Genomic DNA, 21,539 nt, shown 5'->3' on the forward strand with positions numbered 1-21,539 from the left:
TTAGTCATTATATTTACTAGCACTGAGCTAATTCTCCTACAATGATTGAACAGTGAAGGCATCAGTGGCTCACTCAAGAGTGGCGTCGCAGCTGCAGGGATCACATTTGTGATGCATCAGTTAAGGGACAGTTTCTCTACTAGACCTCCCTCCCCAGCCTGTGGAGAGTGTCTACCTGAGGTCAAATCTTTAAACATTAAAGGGTTTGCTCATGTGTTAAAATATCACTGCAGCTCCTCCGCGGCAGGTATGACATCATTGATTTCCCTCTGAAATTGGCTGCACTGTAAATATTAGTAGGTACGAGGAACATCTTGATATTGAGCTGCACAATCCGCGTCTTAATACGCTCAATATGTCAGGGAGGCATCCTGTTGCACTCTGTATGCCATTGTAGTCCTTCTGAGTATTACTGTGCTCTGCAGAAACATTTCCTCAGAAAATCAATTCCACTCAACACCTGTTATGTGTTTGAGGCTGCCACAGGGTAAGCAAAGGTATAATGTCATTCGACAGTGTGTTTGCAGCCTTCTTACTCGCTGGGATACAGTAGCTACAAGAAAATCTGCTGTCATTGCTATAAACAACGAATATAAAACTTAGGGAAATGTGTTTGTAGTTTTGATGTTTTTAGAGCTGACCAATCATTGATTTGCAAATCAAACACATACGGTATATAAAGCGAATACTTTTGTCTGCATTATCAGAGCCCCTCAGATACTCTGAGGCAAAAATAAAAAACTGTGTTGGCTATTTGAACCCAGGTGTCCTTAGCCAACAATGCTATTTGTGCCTTGGTGTATATAGTCCTAGGCGTTGTATCAATGTCCAAATATGACTTAACACGAACAGGTCTGTTAATCTGTTTTGCTGAAGTTCATGTGATCAGTCTGCATTCAGCAGCTGTTACAGTCCCATGTTGAAACCACGTCTTAATAGCGATGTGAACTGTTTCGCTCTTTATTCTAAGACACCTACGTTTCTGGCTGTACATTTGTGAGTTGTTTTTTTTCCCTCATAAATGTACCACTTTAATCTCATAGAATATCCTTCGAGTGCTCGCACTTACCATGACCTTTTTGCCGTACTCCTAACCGCCTTCGCATCAGCGTGACGAGCAACAAATCACAGCACACAGTGGGATTCACACAGTGGGTATGAGTATAAATCAGACCCCCAGGAAAAAAAAAAATCCCCTGCAGCCCAAAAACCATTTTCCCCATTGACCACTATTGTAAATTATCAATCTTTTTATTCCAAATTTTTGATCCATGGTGGTTTTTTAAAACTTTACTCAAGCTGAGAGAGGCGAGCTAAAATCTGTGATGTCATCACAGTGTAAAGTCTACTACTGCACATATTCAGTGGGCTGCATACCGCAGAAGTAAACCTGGAGGCTAGAAAACTTTTTTGACGTATGCCCCAGGCGAGCAAGTCCATTGGAATTTATAATTGCCATTTTTTGTTGGCTGTCCGAGTTATATTAAAGTCTGTGGTGTGAATATCTGAATAGCTGCAGTGTGACTATACTTTTCTTACCCGGCAGCCAATAGACACTCTGAAGTGTTTTGGTCATGTGCTCCACACACTGTCATATATGATCAGACTCATTTTGTTTGCATACAGGAAAAGAAATCTATAGTTGTACGTTAGGGAGTTACAGCAACATAGCGACTGCAGCTAACATGTGCCCCCTGAACAAAGGAAAATAGATAGAAATACCACATCGAGACTCCAAGGCCTGTGATTGTTCGGCTTCAGCTGTTTGTATTTCCTTTGCAATTATTTTTTTTAGATATGCACTATTTATATGTTTAGCAGCTCAGCAACTGGCTGTCTGCTACAGATCTATTGTGCCAGGATTGTTCTCTAGCTCTTGTGCAGTCTTTTCTGGCGTTATCGTATAAGGTATGATTGCTTCATACTGTGCGTGACTATCATAGCCCAGCATCTCCACTCAGCTTTCACATTAGTAATTTTGTTCCATACGTAGGTATTCTTAAGTCATCATCTGCCCGACATTTGTTGAGGTTGTTGCTGAAGGATAAAATAGGATAGACTTTATTGTCCCAGTGGGACATTTGCCGTGGACATCAAATTGTTTGCCGTATAAAATCAAAGCAAAACAAACAATAAATACATTCCTCCATCAACTGCACATGCCCATCTACATCAGTAAAAATGCACACATGCCGTAGTATCTAATCGTAATCATCAACAAGAAGGAAAGCTACGGCATACACACATATATCAGCCGAGTGTAGAAAAGTGTGGCAGCTGGAAAATCCCAAGCCCACACAATGAAGTTGAGATTACGCCTACAGTTGTTTATAGAAGGCATAATGTTTACAATGTCATGATCAACCTTCTTGCCTGTTATCGCTCATGGCCGCACAGTTCAGAGGATGAGATTGACACGTGTGTACACAGATTTCAGAGGAGACAGGCAGCATTTAAAGATCCTTTCCAAAACCACACACTGACTGACGGTGGAATAATTACTCACTTAGTCACTTTCTTAACAGTTGTCCTTGTTTTGGTAAAGTTTGTTTTCACACCGTGATATGAACTGTACCTAAGTGCACATGAAACACGTTCAAGACCACATTTTAAAGTGACCCTATGTATGGATCATGGAGCCATGCCCAGGTACGGTACACAGTGTTCGCACTGATCAACCGAAATGGACTTAGGGGTTAAATGTACTCTGAGGTCCCTAATGTTGAAGCCTCCTTTGTAAACCCAAGATATACAGTAGCCAATAAAAGTGAAAAGAGTTTTTCCATTGCAGTTTTGACAAATATGGCTTTTTCAAATCGCCTGAAATACTACATCATGCAAGCGTAAAAACTTCTTTGGAAATTGATGTGTTTTCATAAGGTGTATTTTATATTCGCAATTTTGATTTTTGAAATTTGAGGATTCAATGAAAACCACTTAGTGATGTTTTTAGTCACCAGTTGGGGAGGTCTTATGCTAACTGAAAGCGATTCAGTCAGTGACAATGAACACTCAGTAAACTCAGTTTAGCCGGTGGAATTTGGGAGTCAAGCCCTATTCACTAGTATATTGTGGGGACCTCCGGTAATTTGTAATAATTGCGGAGGACGTCTGTGATTTTATCTACCATATTTTGGCAAACACAGAGGTCATGGGATAATATGTGCAAATTGGCATCTTTGTGTTTTGCTGGTGATTTGGGATTGTGGTTTTTTTTCTTCTTCTTCTTTTTTTTTTTTTACTGAAATAATAAATAATAATAAATAATTTCAGTAAATCAATAGTAAACGATTGTGCCACAGGAAATACAGACGTGGTGGGGGTAAAGTCTAAATTACATGAGGTCTACAGGTGATAGTCCCGTGCGAATAGGGCTGAAGCTTTGTTTGTACCAAATTCACCTCTACTCTCCCCACCTAACCGAGCCTCTTTCAACATGTTGATTTAAATGTTGTGTGTATCTCTGGTGTGTGTGAGCTCAGGCACAGTCTTTGTCACACTTCCTCAGATTTGTTTCGGATCATCACCCATCACCCTGAGCCACGCCACCAAACTCATTACTGTTGGAACGAACGGTTAAAACCTGGATGCAAGTGCACTGACTGAAATGCTAATCCTGCGCTCGCTGGGTCCCACCAGCATTTTGCTAACGAGTGGAAAGTGTGCCATCAGTGCCACTGAAAGTTACATCAACCGACGGCTCCTGCCTTGAGACTGGAATAGATTTAAATAAGCATCAGTGAGAGATAATGGCTTTCACCTGGATTCACCTCATTAGCGTACGTCACGCAAAGTGTAAAAGCCCCTTCTGTAGTAACCCACAGGGTCGTATTACTCTGCTAAAATCAATCACCTTAGGCAGCAAAACTGTGGCAGGTGGTGATAGAAACGTCCTGTAATATATCTGAACTGGGAGTAGCCTAATCGAGAGACGCTGACGGACTCATCCATATGCTGCGTGGAGCCTGGATGGTGAGACTGCTGGTTATCCCTGTGACCTTTCACCCTGGTTACACCCTTCCTGAGGCAGGCTTGACCTTTGCAGTGGCCCTGCTGCCGTAGTGATCCTCTGATGGCATTTATTGTCATGCCCCATTTCCACTCAGCCTGTCCATTTGGGGGTGATGGAATAGGATTCGAGAGGCGACCCTGTGCTCCTCGGAGGCTCCTGGGAGTCTGAACGGAGGCTGCTCGTTCTGTCAGTGTAATGACACACTCTGGCCTTTAGACACTCTGCACTTAAAGCAGTAATGACGGATTTCTCTCGCTCTTAACCCAAACGTATTGCTCACTTCCTGCACACATGCAAAACGTACTTACTGTCTACCTTTTCTTTCTTCCTATATCTGTCCCTAGTAATGGAATGTAATTAGAAATTTATGTAATTAATAGTACATTTACTCTGGTACTGTACTTCACTACATTCTTCAGAATACGTCAGTTGCATTACAAATTAAGAATTTTTGCATTAAAAACATAACAAGAGTGTAAAAAAATGGATGTTTTGTTATAAATTAAATTACCAAACAGTTTATACAGTTACAGCTACAACAATTAGTTGATTAATGAGTTCATTGAAAGAAACTTAATTCCAACTGTTTTGCTAAAAAGAAATTCATTTTCTTTTTTAATTTTTTTAAAAATCAGTTTGAGTTTTTTGGGCTGAGTTTTTTCTTTTCTATTTTTTAAATATTTTTTTTTTTCTTGTTTGATAATTTGAATTTTTTAGGGTTTTTTAAAAAAATATTTTTAATAATTTTCTTTCTTTTTTTGATAATTTATACTTTATTGGGTGTTGGGGGGTTCTGTTGTTTTTTTTTAATCTAATATTAAGGTTTTGGCATGTTTTGTTTGTTTTTAAAGAATTTTCTGCATTTAGTACGTTTTACTTGCAATTCTTTAAGTGCATTTTCCTGATAATACTGCCACACTTACTTGAGTAACATTTTTAATGCCTGACTTTTACTTCTAACAAACTGTTTGACTGTGTGGTATTAGTGCTTTTACTTAGGTAAAGGATTTGAATACTTCATCCACTGCTGTCTGTCCCTCTTTATTTTTTACAAATTAACATCGCAGTCTTTTTGCCTCTGCGTCTGATGTTTCTCTCTTTCTTCCCTTTGCCTTTCGTCTGTCTTTGTCTCACACTGGCTGTCTCGGTTTCTCTTTTTCTCTTTTTCTCTCAGACTATCTTGTCGTTTTCCCCGATGGCTCATCCAATGAAAGAGCTGCAGTGATGCTATCTGCACTCCCAGTCTGGACCCGTGTGTGTGTGTGTGTGTGTGTGTGTGTGTGTGTGTGTGTGTGTGTGTGTGTGTGTGTGTGTGTGTGTGTGTGTGTGTGTGTGTGTGTGTGTGTGTGTGTGTGTGTGTGTGTGTGTGTGTGTGTGTGTGTGTGCGCGCGCGTGTCTCGTGTGTGTCAGACAGATTGCTCCTCATAAGACTGAGGCCCCCAGGCTAATGTCACAACAGTCCTCTCACACATTTCCTCAGTCAGCTGCATGCCTGTACGACTGTGCAGTAAGCAGAGCCCGCGGTGCTACCAAGTCAATCCGGTTAGATCAAACAGCGAGCCGTATAGGAACTTGGTTATAATATATCATTATAGTCTGCATTTGAAATGAAACATGATGGACAATGAGCTAAATCAACTTCATGAAGCTCTGAGAAAGAGGTCATTGAATGTTTGTGGGCCTGGTGTAAGGAATCTGAAGGCCTTTACGCACCAAGGGCACGATGGATAAACAGCACAAAAATGCCGAATACTGGTCTGCAAATATCTCGCATCAAAACTAGCACCAATGATGTGACTTTTCCACACTTGTTCAATAAAAGGTTGTGATTTGACTAGATTCGCCAGAACTGACGCAAATTTGCAACAGCTACCGTGATCCTGTTGACCCAGAGCAAAGTCTGTGTGTGTCAGAGGTAAAATGTTGTACAGCCGAAGCAACCGCGAGCTATTTTATTGAAATTCCTGCAAAATGCTAATTTGAGCTCCCTCAGTTACGCAGTGTTTACGTTTAGTGCTTTTATTGTGAAAGGTAAGAGTCAATGGGGTGGTATGCACTGCCTTTATGAAGGTTGAATAGAGCAATTTAGCATACCATTTAGGTCTGTACAGTATCTTTAGTTAAAACTATGGAGACTCCATGTTGTTTTTATAATCCTCATTAGTATTGGAGCAACATGATTGATGCCTTTTATTCTCAGTACCAAAACTCATTAAAAATCAACTTTTTGCTTCACTTAAAAATAAACTATTTGTTTTAACTTTAAAAAGTTTGTTTCCAAATTTTCAAATTGACTGAATTTGAGAGGACAAATTGAATGGATTCAAAATTACCTCAACTTGTCTTCTCAGATTCAGTCAACTTAAAATTTTGAGGCAGTCCGGACACTACTTTTTTAAAATGAAAACAAATAGTGGTAGTTTACATCTTACAGTGTTTGTTATATTTGCAATCTGTTTGAAAGGTCTCATGACAAAAACATCAGTTCAAATTTAAATTAAAAACAGCACATTTTTTTAGCCATGTTTTTGACATCCTATAGCTGAAACGATGAACTGAGATAGTAAAAGGCGGATTAATCAGTAAAGACAATGATCTTTAGGTTCAGCCCTAAAATGGACTGGATTTGAACTTCTGTCTCAAGCTCTCTTTTCTTTAAATTCTTAGCTTAACTTCTTTGTTCTGCACTATAAATGTCTTTAAGGAAAGACTGTCCCTGCATCATTATCCCCATCTGAATGTTAATCGTTTGGCTATGACCAAACCGGTCGCTCTGAACAGTCATAAACACTTTTGCCTTTGCACAGACTCAAATGACACGTTTGAACCAGCGCCTTTCCATCATACAGTCGACGGTTCTCTGTATTAATCCTCAATCCCTTCACCTGATGATGCAAGCACGGCGGAGCAGCAGAAACCTCATACTAAAGGAATACTTAAGTTAGACTTTAAAGGATAAGGCTGGCGATATATTTTTCAATGAAAAGACCAAAACCAACAATGCTTTCGTCTCTCTCTTAATGCGCCCAGAATAACCCAGCCCATCTGTGGGACTCTGCCCCTTTTTGTTCCTGCTGACTTTAGAAACAGGTCACAAATGTATGTTTTTTTTCTTTTCTTTTCAAGTCTAAAGTATTTTCCTAAATCAGCTGGGTACTTTAGAGTTTTTTCAAATGCAGCTTGAATGGGAGCAATTGGTGCATTTTTTGGGGTCTATTTTAGGCCGCAGAGTTGGTGTGTTAGTGAGTATTTAAGGCAGCAGAACCGCATGTGAGGTGGCATCAAAATAAACTACAGTGCCCATATTCATCATAATGAAGAAACATGTCACTCAGTGCAACAGCGTGGCTCACTGATGCGTTTTTAATAGTCTTTGAGGAAACAACGGAGGTCTGTGGCACAGAGGGAAATGCTATATTAGAGTTTGGCAACATACACAGTATTAATAGTATAAAAACGATGTTTGTTTTAATCTTTTTAATGGACTTTTCATGTATAAGAAAAATGTAGGATACAACCACACTTATCCCTTAAAAGAGGGGAAGCTTAATTTAAACGTAAAAACCTTAACCCTTTGAACTCTGCAACAGAAATGGTCCGCCTGTGCCTACACTGGCAAATTTGCTTATTGTGATATAACTACTTGGATATTGGTTAAATGCTAAATGTTCCTAAAATCTGTACCTATGCTTAAGTTGTTGTCAGTCAATAAACCATAGCAATTGATAGAAGTATTTAAATTGCATCTTAAAAAAATATAAAAATTGGACATTTTTTAGAATCAGATCAAATTTTACAAAATAAACAAACAAAATACGATGATCCAAAAGATTTCTAAATGTAGAAAAGTATACAAAATATTTCTTAGCATTCCATAAACTATTTAAACTATTTACATAATTTAATTTTAAGATATGCTAATTTTTATGAGCAGACTGCAAAGGCATTGTGATAAGGCCTGGTTTTGCACCACACATAATGCGGCATAAATGCGTCATCAAAAGCATAATATGTGATGACGGAGAAGTCAGAAGCCTTAGCTTTCTGCTGTAAAAAGAATGAATGCTCTAGCTATACGGGTTCTTGTTTTAGATCCACTTTAACAGGATCATGCAAACAAAGCTCTCCTGCGGCCATATGCGAGACGCCTGTCTTTTAAGGGTTTAAAACCAGAAAAAAAGTTTGTTTACAGCCCAGTACAAAAGCTTTTTTGTTCTTTATAGCTAATTTTAAGATTCATGATCACTATATGGGGGGTGAATGTTTATAAAACTCACCTGTTTACATTTTATTAAGGCCCAAAGTCACTAATATTTAAGGGCAGGGCTGCGTGAGTGACAGGCTGCCTGTCATAAGTGTCCACGGCATCCAGTCAGTTCTGCCTCTTGCTCCTCTACAGCGCCAGCATCTCGCCCAAATTGTCACTTAACTAAAAGTTAGTGTTGGGTGTTACATCAAGAAAACCACAAGTCAGACTTGTTATGAAATTTTCTTGTGCTTCATCAGGTGAAGGATGAAGGGGGAGAAATTTGACCCTGCCTACAAGATACAGAGAACACTTACAGGTCAAATGGTGTTTCATTAACATGTAAAATATCATGTCAAGTACGCAGAGATAATGTCCAGCATCAGTAAAGTGGTCCTTTGAGTACTTTGTAATGCTAAATGCAATTCAAACCGAAATCCACCAGGACAGTGTTAAACAAGAGGCACTAGAGCTGCATAATTTCCTGATGCTAATCCAACTTATACAAAGGAACTGAAGGAACGGGCGTGTGCTTCAGTTATGGCTCAAGTTGTCACCAGAGGACGATTTGTCCTCGTCTAAAAGGGCACGTGTCCACAGACTGAAGCACAAGATGTAGTGCGGCATGATCACTGCACCTTTGTTCAGCTGCATAATGTCCCACATAATCACCATGAAATATTAAACGTAACCAGCTATTCTAATTAGGCCATTAATTGATCATATAATTGCATTAATTAGAGTTTTAATGGATTAAATATCATTATTACATTTACATAAACGTGCCACAGCGGTGAGATGCAAAAACAGCTGTGGGTGATGGATGCTGTCTGTTTCTCATAGACGATGGACAAATTACGTAACATGAATTTGGGTTGCAGAAAGTGGTGATGGTTATTAAAGGGGCATTCCTCCAATTTTAAATATCAGTTAATTAGTTCCTACTTGAAACTGCTCAAAACAAGGCCTGTGGATTGTCTTGAGTAATGGGGTCATGATTTCTGGAGAGAGATATAGGTGTTGAATTTTTCAAATGTATTTTTTTGGCACTTTGAGCACCAGACGCAGAGTGCCATCTAGTTCCATAAGTTTTGAGAGAAGGCAGAAATCTCTACGGTCGATATCTTCAACACTCGACAACTCACACCAGAACAATCTAAATTGATAAATAGCAGTAAAACATAAGAGAACAGAAAAAGATATGCATTTTTAATTTGGGGTTGAACTGTCCTTTTAAGTCTGAAAAAGTAACCCTGATGACATTGCAATTATGTCATCATAGTAATCATGCAAACTTGCATTATGGGAAATGTCAGCGCTTTTGGATTCTCCATAGAAAGACCTAAAAGTGAGAATATATGCTACAGCTGCTTGGCTTTTGACAAGTCTTTTTTGCTGTCATGTTTCCAAACTTTACGGAATTACAAAACTAAATATCCGTACTAAAACTATTTCTTAATTATCAGATTTTGTTTCGAGTCTCTCAGAATCATTATTTTGCATTAAAATCATTGTATCTGGTCGAACCTCATCAGGTTATGGATTTGAGCAGAGTGACTTGAATCTTCATACAGTATACAAAGAACACTTCCAGTTATATTTATATACATTTAAAATCCATGCATACAAAAAATATTTCATTATCATTATTTTGAAGAAACTAATAATTGAACTGCTGTTTTTCTCTCTATTTCATTCATTCAGCATGACATTATGTCGAAGGGAGGGTGAGTTTGCCAAAATCAACCAGTAGCGAGTGGCACACCCATCCCATATCTAGTTGGCACTGATCTTTTTTCATGTTTCTAATAGAAATTTGTCAGTTTTAGAGTTGTTATTTGTACTTGATCTTCCATGCATTTGAGCCATTTTTCTGTCATTTATTTCCATTAATGTAGCTATCTGGCTTTGTAGGAAGATGACTCTCCCATCCTTAATCCTACCTGCTAGACTTTGATTGATTGTTTGGCCAACTGGTGGACATAAATGGGCACGACATCAGATTTATTTAAGTCACTTCACAAACCTGACACGTGGGCAGTGACTGTGAGGTCTGGGAATAGACTACATTTGGCATTTATATTCAAAAACCGATAACACTCAGAGTCAAAGATAATGGGTCACCAGTAGCAGCCTCAAAAACCATTGTTGTGTTTTGAGTAGATAAGTGGTGTCATTTGCCATCAAGAGGATCTGGTTGCATCTCTTGAGAATTTTCAGTTCACTGTAAACAAGCAGACAATCCCTGAGTATCTGAGTTCAGTGTGTAAAAAAGGCAGATTACGCCTGTGTGGCTCGACAGTGTCTCACCTTCTTCAGTCGTCCACTCCGGGTCCCCAGGAAGATCACACTGTGTCCGTTGTAGACGTAGGAGGTGACAGAGGTCAGCCTGTCCCTGCTCTCAGTGTACACCGTTCGACCCGACACCAGCTGGGAACCCCCCAGGGGCTGGTTTATGTCCAGGCCACAGAAGTGATCATCGATGGGAACAGGCTGTGTGGAGAGAGGGAGGAATGGGTGTTAGGACGAAGACAAAAAAATCATTAAGAGAGGTTTTTTTTTTGAGAGGGTGAAGGAAAGTAAACAGGGGAGGTAAAAGGAGAAAGGGATAAAAAAAAAAGAGAAGAGTGAGAGGAAGAAGGAGTGAGGATGACAGATGTAAGGAGAGGAGGTGGAGGTAACAAGAGAGAGGGAAGAGCGTAAGTGGGAGCCTGAAAAATGACTGAGATCAGTGTAGACACATGTGAATACAAGAGGAGAACTCAAACTGACCTGTGGCAAGCCTAACATGCATTAAGTGCACAATTTTCAGGGTTAAAAATGGTTACTTCAAAAGGGTTTGGGCCGCCACGTTTATCAACAAGCCTCGGAGCGGGCGAATTTTTTGCGGAGCAGACTAATTGCTGATGGCAAACAGGAGAAGTGCTGTGTATTTTGCGCCTGTTTGTGTGATTTTTAGATCACTTGATCTGACATCACACAAACACACAGCACAAGAGATGTCAGGTTTTGATTAAGCATCAAAGAGAACCGCATGCTTTGCAGTCCTGTTACATCTACTAACATGCACCTCAAACATTTGCTAATTGCCTGTCACTCAGTGTATAAATCTACCTTTTTAGGGCAACTAATTTCTTATTTCACATCCTCGGCTTCTCATGCATATTAGTCCTTGCTATGTTTTTTCTTTCATCAAGCAGTGTGCTTCGGCTTTACTGAATGTGATCAGTGAAGTGAATGTAGCGTAAACAAACTTAATATTTGGCTCCAAATAAGTCATTTTCTTCTGACTAGTATGCAAGCACTCAACTCTTCTCTTTTGAAATGTAGTATTATATTCATATGTCATTTGAATATTTGTTTTTTACTTTGCTTACTATGGGCTGCTAAATGGCCAGTCTGAAATTCAGCTGCCATTGGATTCTATTGTATGTATATCATAATTTCTTGGAAAGGAGCAGCAGAAATATAAGGGATTATATGTGCAGACTTTCAAGGTCACCAGATGATAAAGCCTGCTGACTTATATGGCATTTTCTTCCTCTGGCCCTTCAACCTGGGACACGCTACAGCAGGATCTGAAGCTGTGCAGCTTGATCCCAATGGGGGATTTTAAACTTATTTCAAGGTCACTGGGAAAAAAGCATCTTTAGAAAAAGTTTTTAGTATTTTTATCTGCTTCCACGTAACACTTTCTCTGAAATGTATGTACTGCATTGATAAATCTGTCTCTGTTAATTGTTGTTTTGTTGTATGTTTTCTGAAAGAGGGTCTCTCTTGAGAATGAGACGCTGTGTCTCAGTTAGATTACCTGCATAAGTAAATATTAAATATTAAATAAATAAATATGTAATACCCTGAGTTTTGCAATAAAGCCACTATGTGGTTGATATTTTTGTTTTTTAGTAAAATATCTCTTTAGTCTTGAATGGATGGATTGCTATTAAATTTGGCACAGATACTCATGGTTTGTAAGGGTGACTCCTACTGACTTCAGAGATGCCATGATATTTGATCTGTTTAGTCTTTTGTTGTTTGTTATTTTAGTTTCAGCAGCTATTGGACAGATTGCCATAAAATTTCATACAAATGTTTATGTCTTCTTAAGGCTTATTGTGCTGTAATTATGAGCAAGTGTCTTCAGAACTAATGATTGTTTGGGTGGTATCATGGTATTACGGCATACCAAGATATTTAAAAATTAAGAGGGCATGTTTTTTAATCCCGTTATAAATACAGGCGCTCCTCTTTCTATTAAAATAATTGTATGACTGCTGAGCTCAGTCTCAGGTCTCTAATGGTGGAACAGGCAGCTGAGCTGAAAGATACCGCAACACCTAGTGGTGGAGGGATAAATTACAGGACTGTAAACAGCTGGCAACCAGCGTGGGGAATAACGGCATGTTTTTGTGTTTTTTTTATATCTAACTTGGTTAATTAAGAATTTATTTGGACCAAACCGGAGCTGGTGATTGTTGGAAAAGTGGACTTTACTAACTAGATTACAAGGGTGTTGGCGCAGCACACTTATGCTGTCATATGCTATATACCCCGGTGAAATTTCAGGAAGGTATCAAGGTATGAAATATTACATAATGCCCAAGCCCACTGTTGACATTTCTGTTAGCTTTATTTTATGTTGAGTGCAAATTACCAGATTCTGGCATGCTAACACACCACCAGAGTTTAGAGTTCAACTCAGATGTTAAACATTAGAGCATAATACCTGCTATATATAAGTATGTTTGCATTTACATTGTGAGCATGTAAACATGCTAAAATTAGTGTTTAGCTTAAAGCACCCCCGCGACTAAGCACAGCATCACAAGGTCTCAGTAATTTGCAGAATATAACTTCCAAGAGGTCTAACCTTTACAATGATAAGTGTTCGCAGAATAAAACCAAATTCTTAAACAGGACTTACTTTGCTTTCCCTCATTTACTGTCATATATATATATATATATATATATATATATATATATATATATATATATATATATATATTTGTATGATATTACAATGAGGGATTTGCATTACCCAAAGTTTCAAATAATGAGGTAAACATGTGAAATTAATCCTGAGCAACTTTCCAACTTTTCTTTTTTCTTTTTTTTTTTTTGTTGCTACAAGTTGATGTCATCTGCTCCAGCCACGCTACTATAAGCTCATAATAATATGAGCTTATAGTCTGCAACCTGTAGCTACATGCGAACGTCAGGGAAGCTTGTCATGTTGGTTGCTTTCTTCTATTAATTTCTCCCTAATTTCGCTGGATCATGTCAGACAGACTGGGCAGACTGGGCTTTTTTTGGGAAGGGGGACTTAAAGAGACAGGCACTAAAACAGAGTTTCTCAGTGATTAAATGTGTTCCAACAGAGAGTGTGGGGAAAATAAAGTTTTCTTTTTGTTTTTTAAACATTAAAGCTTGTAAACATGTTCTTAGAGAAATCCAGAATACGAGTATAAACCTGACAATGAGCATAATAAACAGTGTAATCTTCACACAGAAAGGGAAAAAATTGATATCGGCCTCAAAAAGCTGCATCAGTGCCTCTATAGACGCACTTGGCTGTTGATCTTTCATTGAGTAATTAATGATGTAACCAAACACAGTATATAATAAAATTTTAACAAAGCTGAACCACTGCGTTTCATTTACAGTCCATTTTAGATATAAAGTCCTTTGGTTAACTGCGCAGTGAGAGTTAATTATTGCATTTTTTTGTGTCTCTATCCTCCCTCAGTTCCTTTTATGAATAACATTATATCTTATTTGTTTGATGGCATGGCGGAATCAAAGCACGTGTTGTGAACCACCAGAGCAATGGATGCGATGGATATCATTGTTTTCATGGTTCGCTTTCAACTTGTTTCCATGAAAGCCGCTCATTATGTAGAATTATAGCTTTCCACAAAGGAACAGACTTGGACATTTACAAGAAAGCCCTTTTCTCAAGATCAAGAACAGGTCTCAGAGGGTTCAAATACTGCTGACAGCGACAAGAGGAGATGGGAAGAGAGAGGAGGGGGGAGAAAGGGGAGGAGAGGAAGGCGGGAGTCAGTGCCCAAACCCCTGAATGAAATCAAAGCTTCATACAAAACTCCTCTGATTAACATTGTGGAATTAATCTCCTCCAGCTCTTCTGCTCTCGTAGGATCCTGAAAACCTGAATTATGTCTTCAGCACAGCTCTGGCTGCCTATCAGCTATTTAGGCTTCAGTCGTGGCTGTGGATAATCAACTTTCAGCAAATCTATGCTGCTCACCACCATGTGAGTTTCATAGTTGGTCTAAATGTGATTGTGTTGTAGGAGGCTAAGGCCCAATCTCATTACACACTTTTACCCCTACCCCTCATTTTTGAGTATTACCTTGCCTCTCAGAACAGAGTTACAAGGGTAATTGGCTGAAAACTTTCCCTCTGAAATGCAGCAACCCTTCAAAATCCCGACACGTTTTCTGTATGCTGACTTTTACGTAAACAGATATGACGAGCGTTGCCAAACATTGCGATATTCTTCTTCTTCTATTCTTCTTCTGCAGTGGTGATATCTCTTGCATAGGCCACAGGCAGCCTTTTTTGATTGTCAAGGACACTTGTGATGCCCTAAACTTAAGTTTGACCCCATCAATTGCTGAAACAAGTCATCAAATTAAAAAGAGCATTGCTTCATCACCAGGCAACCAGCTGTAGGCTAATGTTAGTAACCCCTGCTCCTACTCTGCCGGTCTGCAATGATATTAGAGGATTGTTAACAAGTGCAGCAATTTAGCTGCTGGACTGAAGTTTTGGATGCTATATGACATCAGAATATTTAGAAGGTATATTTTTCAATACCGTCATAAATACAGGTGCTCCTCTTTCTATTGAACTCATAGTATGTAGTGCACAGCGCGCATCACCAGAGCTCAGTCACAGCTTAAAAGACACCGTGATACCTAGTGGTGGAGGAATAAGTTACACGACTGTAAACAGCCAGTGGCCAGCAGGCAGAGAGAGAATGTGTCTGGAAAATCTCTCTTTGGACAACCATGTAGCCAGAACACTTCCCAACCCCTCCATCCAAACAACAATCAGGACACCTCACCTCTTTATATGAACGGGTTAAACATATGGGTAAGGGCTAAGTGGTAGGACCAAGAGGTGTATGGGGATTGATCCTTAATCTCTGTACAGTCCACCTACCGCCTTGGTGCACTGCACATCCTTTCCGAGCAGCCAGTGCAGCTCCAGGTTCCCCTCTCCCTGGTAGCAGGACTGCAGCCGCTCCTTGATGCGTGTGTTGATGTCTTGAATAGTAAACACGCAGAGAGCGGAGTCATCTGGAGGGTCGTGGCACTGCTTCTGCCCCTTTGAGAACACAGCAAAGAGAACGTCCTCCTGAGCACTGATGTTGAGCGAATTTGCCAGAACCCTGCCAGCCTTGGATAGGTAAGCCGCCTGCAGCAGACGGTACTCCTCGCCTTTGTGTACGCACCCCACAGGAAGCGACACATATGAGTGGAACTTCTTGTCACCTTTGCAGAGGCGGATGATGCGAGAGGTGTAAAACAGGTCGCCAGGGGAGCCGCCGGCAGGCATCCCGTTCTCAGGCGTCTCAGGCTGGACGGTCATGAAGTAGACGAAGCTGCCGCTGGCAAAGCCGTAGATGTAGTAGATGTCAAAGTGCGGGACAAGGGCCAGCGTGTCTGACGGGATTTTAATAAGAGAGGAGACAAAGTCAGTGTGAAGCTCATAGTCCAGCATGGCAGAAGATTCGGGGTCGCGAGGCAGTTTGCGGCTGGAGATAGTTGGGAAGTAGTCCTGTTTGCCGCCAACAGCTGTGCCGATGTACAGAGTGGCGTCCTGTCCCTGAGAGGGCACAACAACCCCGTACATTGTCCCTGTCTGGTTGTCACTGGACAGGTAGTGTTCTTTCTTATGTGTGGGCTCCACGAGGATGAACAAATCATCGAGTCTCATCAGCTTGCAGACGCCTTGGTAGAGACTGCCGCAGGCCAGCAGCCGGTTGTGAGAGTAGTCGATGAGCAACAGTTTGTTGACGTTGTCAGTAGAGGCAAGAGGCTCAGAGCACGGCTGGACAATCAGTGGAGGATAACATGCTTTGTTGTCATACTCTGGTCCTGTATCGTGGGACACCAGGAGGGTGAGATTAGCCGACAGCTTGTAGATTCGGTTGACGGCTCCAACGTACAGAGCTCCAGTGGACTGATGCACAGTGAGGTGGTTCAGCGCCCATTCCCTCCTCTCTGATTGGAAGGTGTTCACAGTCTGTCCGACAGTCGTCTTTTGATTCACAGAGATTAGAGTCAATAGCCACAGTGCCAGAGGCCATGACATGACCTTTAGAGGGCGGTGACCTTTAGTGAGGCCGCAGTAAGTCCATCCTTTATCCAAGCACGTTCCCATCCCCACAGGGCTCCGACAAATACTCAGACAAAACACCTGGGATCACCAAGGAGCAGGATCGCGCTGAAGAGATGAGCTGAAGTGCGTTCTCGTCTTCTTTTAGTGATCTTTCTGAAAGAGACAAAAAAAAGACATTTGTTTTAAACTCAAAAGTTCCTTGATTCTTTGGAGAGTGAGGAAATGTTTTCAGGCTGTCATTAGACACTTCATGTAAAAAACCTAGAAATATGTGTGCTTGTTTTCCCCTCTGTCTCTGTTTAGTCAGACACATGAGACATCAAAGAAACAAGTAATCATTGTTCAAACTGTCTCCTCATATTTACTAGCCTGAGAGATGGTCCAATATTCCCCCTATCAACAGGGGGGCTCATTATATTCGCCTCTCTGTAACAGAGAACTAACTGTGGCCTATTACTTGAACAAAGCAGTGACACACTGTAGCTGAGCCTTCCCTCTGTTTGGGCGGCTAATTAAATGATCCAAATGTATTAATTATGCGTCCATATTTTGGGCTCCCTGTTTTCCTTTCTCCCCTCTGCCTTGTTCGCTTAAATGGTTGAATCCAGGAGGAATTAATCACTCTCCACTGCGGCCGACATTCCTAAATTAATCAGGCTTTTTCTAAGGATGGCAGGGAGTCATTAGAGATTCAGAGCCAGGCGGCATCAACCCTCACACTTCCCTATTTAATTTCATTAGCATATTTTATGTAGATATTTCCAGGGGACAAACAACGTCCTTTAAACACATGACGGACGGGAGGATGGATGAGGCAGACGCATGGCACAGGATGTTTGATGTATTTACAGTTTTTCTCCCGGTGTCATAACTGTTGTGTGATGTATGTTCAAGTTTGATGCAAGGTGTTTTTCATATAGATGAGACGAAATGGGCTCATTTGGAACAAAAAGCAGGTTTTTATCTCAAAATAAAGATAGATGTTTAGTGAAGGCAACTCAAGCATCGTAGATAAAGTGGCTTCACATACACCGTTACTTCTTCGTAGTCCATTAATGGAGTAATAAAACTGCCTGCATAGGGGGACGGACCATAAATTAAGACACCTACATCACCCTAAATCCTGCCTGTGTGCCACCAGAAGCTTCTCCAATCTGGCTCTTAAAGGCTGTTTCTATCTCACTGTTTTTCCATGTCAGCAGCGCCTTCACACTCATCTAATAATACTTTTTTTTTTTTTTTTTAAACATTCAAATATTGCATTCAATGATATTAATACAGTACAACAGTACAATTAACCAAAATAGTGAATGCAATAGATGCAAAAGGTTTGTGCAAAACGACCAATTTGGATCAATTTTGACCAAACTATTTCCTATGAATCTTTTCAGTTTTCCATGTCTTTTTTCTAAAGGTTTTTTAATGTATTTATTATTTTTTAATTTTATGAATCATACGTACTTAAAAGGCTTCCTTTAGTCTTTCTTCTGTAGCTTTCGTGTACTTTTTTAATGCAGGGCAAGGTTCAGTGAATACAGCTTCTTTTCAGGTCTTCACCTTGCCTTTATCCTATAACATTTTATTTAACATTTAAATATTAAATAATCTGAGCTTTATAAATAACAGTTTAATTTAGTTTCTTCACAGAAATGAATAAAATGCTGAGATATAGTCCTACCACATATTTCATTTAAAAAGTTTTCTTACACCCCATAAAATCAAGAAGGCTTCACAACCCCCTGTGAAGCTGACTGGTGACCCCTAGTAGGGGGTCAGGACCCCCAAGTTGGGAGTCAGTGAACTAAAAAACCATCAACTTGCATCAACCATGTCAGCATAGCTTGTTTGGAAGTGAGCTAAATGATGCTCCAGTGTTTGGCTAAATTGGTGATGCAGCAGTTTGGGTCACGGTGTGATAATTGATCTATTGATCCAGTCAGAGCTGATCAGATCAATGGATGTGAGGAGAAGCAGAGTACAGAGTGAGTGAATACAAACTTTTAGACCCAGCAGAATGAACAGTTAAGCTCCATTTACACCGCAGCTAATGTTCTGCTGCTCCATCTGTGACAACAGCATGCTCTCCTGTGCAGTGAATAACCACGATATACAGTATATATTTCAATCGTGCTAGAAAATCTTTTTGTGGCGGCAGATATTATGATTGTGTCCGCCCTCCACAAATAAATCAATGTGAGAATGTGATTTCTTAACTCTCGTATTGACAGCTTTCAGTTAACCTTGCCAATATACTTCAACAGTTGAATAGAATACCTTAAGTTCAGTCATGGCTCTTGGTGTTGGTGTGCTGTCTCAAGATTTTCAGTAGCCTTTCTGGCCACTGCCGATGTGAAAATTTCTGTGGACACCCCTGCAGTCAAACCCCTTCACTGAAATGCCTCTAAATTTTCCCTAAAGATACCCTGCCAAAAGCTAGAAGGCTTTCGCTCAAAGGCAACTGTCCTTTTTTTGGCTGGAGCTACATAAACAGGGTGTTTTCTCAGTGAGACTTCCCGGTATAAGTAAAGGTTAAATGAAGACAGCCTCGTCAGATCCTAATGCGGGGGTCATGATGCGGTGGGTGCTCTCCATTGGCTGACCAACAGGACGTCCGGCTGAGTTGAGAGGGAGCCAGGGATGGAGCGGATGGACTGACACTGAGCCTACTGGGCCGACTCCAGCTCCACTCCAGCATCTCCTGTCCATCTGTCCCCGCCACGCTCACACCGGGGGAGAAGTCACTCGAGTGTCTCGACCTACTCTGCTCAATTTGGCAGGCTCAGTGTGAGCAACTCTACCCGTAATTGGCCACCAAAGAGTAACATCTGACGCATGCTGTATTGTTGAATTTGAAGTTCAATATTTACTTTTTTCAAGTATAATACATGACATTTACTCAGACCAGTGTGATTCATCTTAGACACACTGTGTATTGCTATCTTTAACCATCTCTGCTTTAAATGTTAAATGACAGAAGCTTCTTTTCTTTTCATGACCACTTTTTTTTCCCTGACGGACTACACAAAGACTGTGCCTGCTTTTATAAGTTCTCAGAAAGCTGAGATTTGGCAGGACATGTTGGCTCTAATATTTTACAGCTTCTTTATTTTGGGCTAAACAGTGTCCAGCAAATTCCTTCTTGAAAATCCCTCACATCATCTGCTTTGCAAACTGATGAGTCTCTGAACCAGTTTCTGCGTTCATGTAACCGTGATTTACCATCATTTGTCCGTTTAATGTGAAAACCTGGATGAAAAGGGTATTCAAGCACTTAGAAATGTTTAAATGAAAGCAGTGGCAGTCTGCATGTCTTCTGCAGTTTTGGAGTAAATTGAATTATAATCTCTTAAAAGCATTCATGTGTTTGTTTTCGGTAAACTAAATTGCTTGAACCAGTGGTCACCAGAAACCTTTACTCCCTGGATTGCAAACTTTTTTTTTTTTTAAATCTTTCTCCTTGTTTTTGATGTAAGCTTTTGAGTGTGAAAAGGGATGCTGGAATGGGATGTAATGTATTAAAGAGCTGTCTGAAAGGGGGCGGCTAATATCACAAAATCTGACTCAATCCTTTGTGCAGATTCTTGAGCTGCCAATCAAAGGAGCAGAAAAGTGTTCACCAATACAACTAGGGTTTCCCTACATTGTGGCGTCCCATTACTGTGGCCTTTTATGCCTCGTTGGTGCTGGAGGAATGCTTTCGGGATGTCTGTCTGTCCATCCCATTCTCATGAGCACAATATTTCAAGAACACTTTGAAGGATTTCCTTCAAATTCAGCACAAACTTCCACATAGACTCAACAACTAACTGACTGGATACTGGCCATCATAGCTCAAAGGTCAGTCTCACTGTTACCTCATCTGTCCCATTCTCATCAACGTAATATCTCAAGAGCGCATCGAGGCAATTTCTTTAAATTTGTCAAAAATGTCCACCAGGACTAAACAATGAAATAATTAGATTTTTGTGGTCCAAAGGTCAAGGTCACTTTGACCTTATCTGTCTCATTCTTGTAAATGCGGTATTTCAAGAAAGCCTCAGTAAAATCTCTTCAAATTTGGCAGAAAGAGCCACTTGGACTTGACAATGGGCTGATTAGTGGTCAAAGGTCAGGGTCACCGTGACCTTGCAACCAATTCATTTGGGTAAACGCAATACCTCAAGATTGCTTTGAGGGAATTTCCTCATATTTGGCACAAACGTCCACCTGGACTTCAGAACGAACTGTTCAAAATCTGGTTGTTGAAGGTAAAAGGTCAAGGTCACTGTGACCTCAAAAAAACATGATATTGATCATAGCTCAAGAATTCATGAGCTAAGAGGGACACAATTTTACATAAATGTCTAATAGGATGTAATGATGAAGTGATGACATTCTTTATCCAAAAAGTCAAAGGTCAACTTTACTGTGACATCATGATGTTCAGCAAAAACACTTTTCTGGCCATTACGCTGTAATTCAGGAACAGAAAGACATTTGGTCAGACTGAATTGGTGACACAAATCTTGGCTGCCCACGCTGATTGCAGAGATCTTCTGTGTTGTTTGGGGAAGACGTGTGTAAAGCATCCATGTTTTCACAGACGTGGATGTAAACTTTAGGTGTAACTGGACTGGTTCAGAGAGGCATACAACCGCGAGGCAATAATTCTAGTTTCTTCAATTCACACTGCAAACTTCCTGGTGGAGACCTTTAGAGTTATTTGCATAGGCATCTTATCCGAACCTCAAGCAATGTCCTTCTCTCAACTGGAAATAATTAATAAGACAGAGCTCTTGATGTCCGACAGCAAATATCAGAGCATATGATGTTTGCAAAGCCAGGTTTGAATCTCACATGACCTTAAACAACAGGCACCAGCAGTGCCACCCAGAGGTTAATTTGGTGTTGAAAGTCTCCAGTCAAACCCTG

The 21,539-nt window shown here is 40.3% G+C and overlaps 2 protein-coding genes across 3 annotated transcripts in view; one reads left to right on the forward strand and one right to left on the reverse strand.

Moving 5' to 3' along the window:
• The window catches only part of ora1 (olfactory receptor class A related 1), a 261,847-nt gene that overhangs the window by 180,094 nt on the left and 60,214 nt on the right, over nucleotides 1–21,539 (forward strand). The window lies entirely within an intron of this gene.
• Nucleotides 1–21,539, reverse strand: part of LOC121959677 (plexin-A2-like) — a 129,480-nt gene that overhangs the window by 93,966 nt on the left and 13,975 nt on the right. Inside the window, exons 2-3 of the mRNA XM_042509132.2 lie at nucleotides 15,447–16,781; nucleotides 10,569–10,751 (exon numbers count right to left, since the gene is read on the reverse strand). Of these exons, the coding sequence (XP_042365066.2) occupies nucleotides 10,569–10,751; nucleotides 15,447–16,670 (1,407 nt within the window). The 5' untranslated portion in view covers nucleotides 16,671–16,781. The remainder of the gene's footprint in view (nucleotides 1–10,568; nucleotides 10,752–15,446; nucleotides 16,782–21,539) is intronic.

The sequence above is a fragment of the Plectropomus leopardus genome, chromosome 2, assembly GCF_026936395.1.
Source record: "Plectropomus leopardus strain MGB_pleo_1.0 chromosome 2, ASM2693639v1, whole genome shotgun sequence".
NCBI lineage: Eukaryota > Metazoa > Chordata > Actinopteri > Perciformes > Serranidae > Plectropomus > Plectropomus leopardus.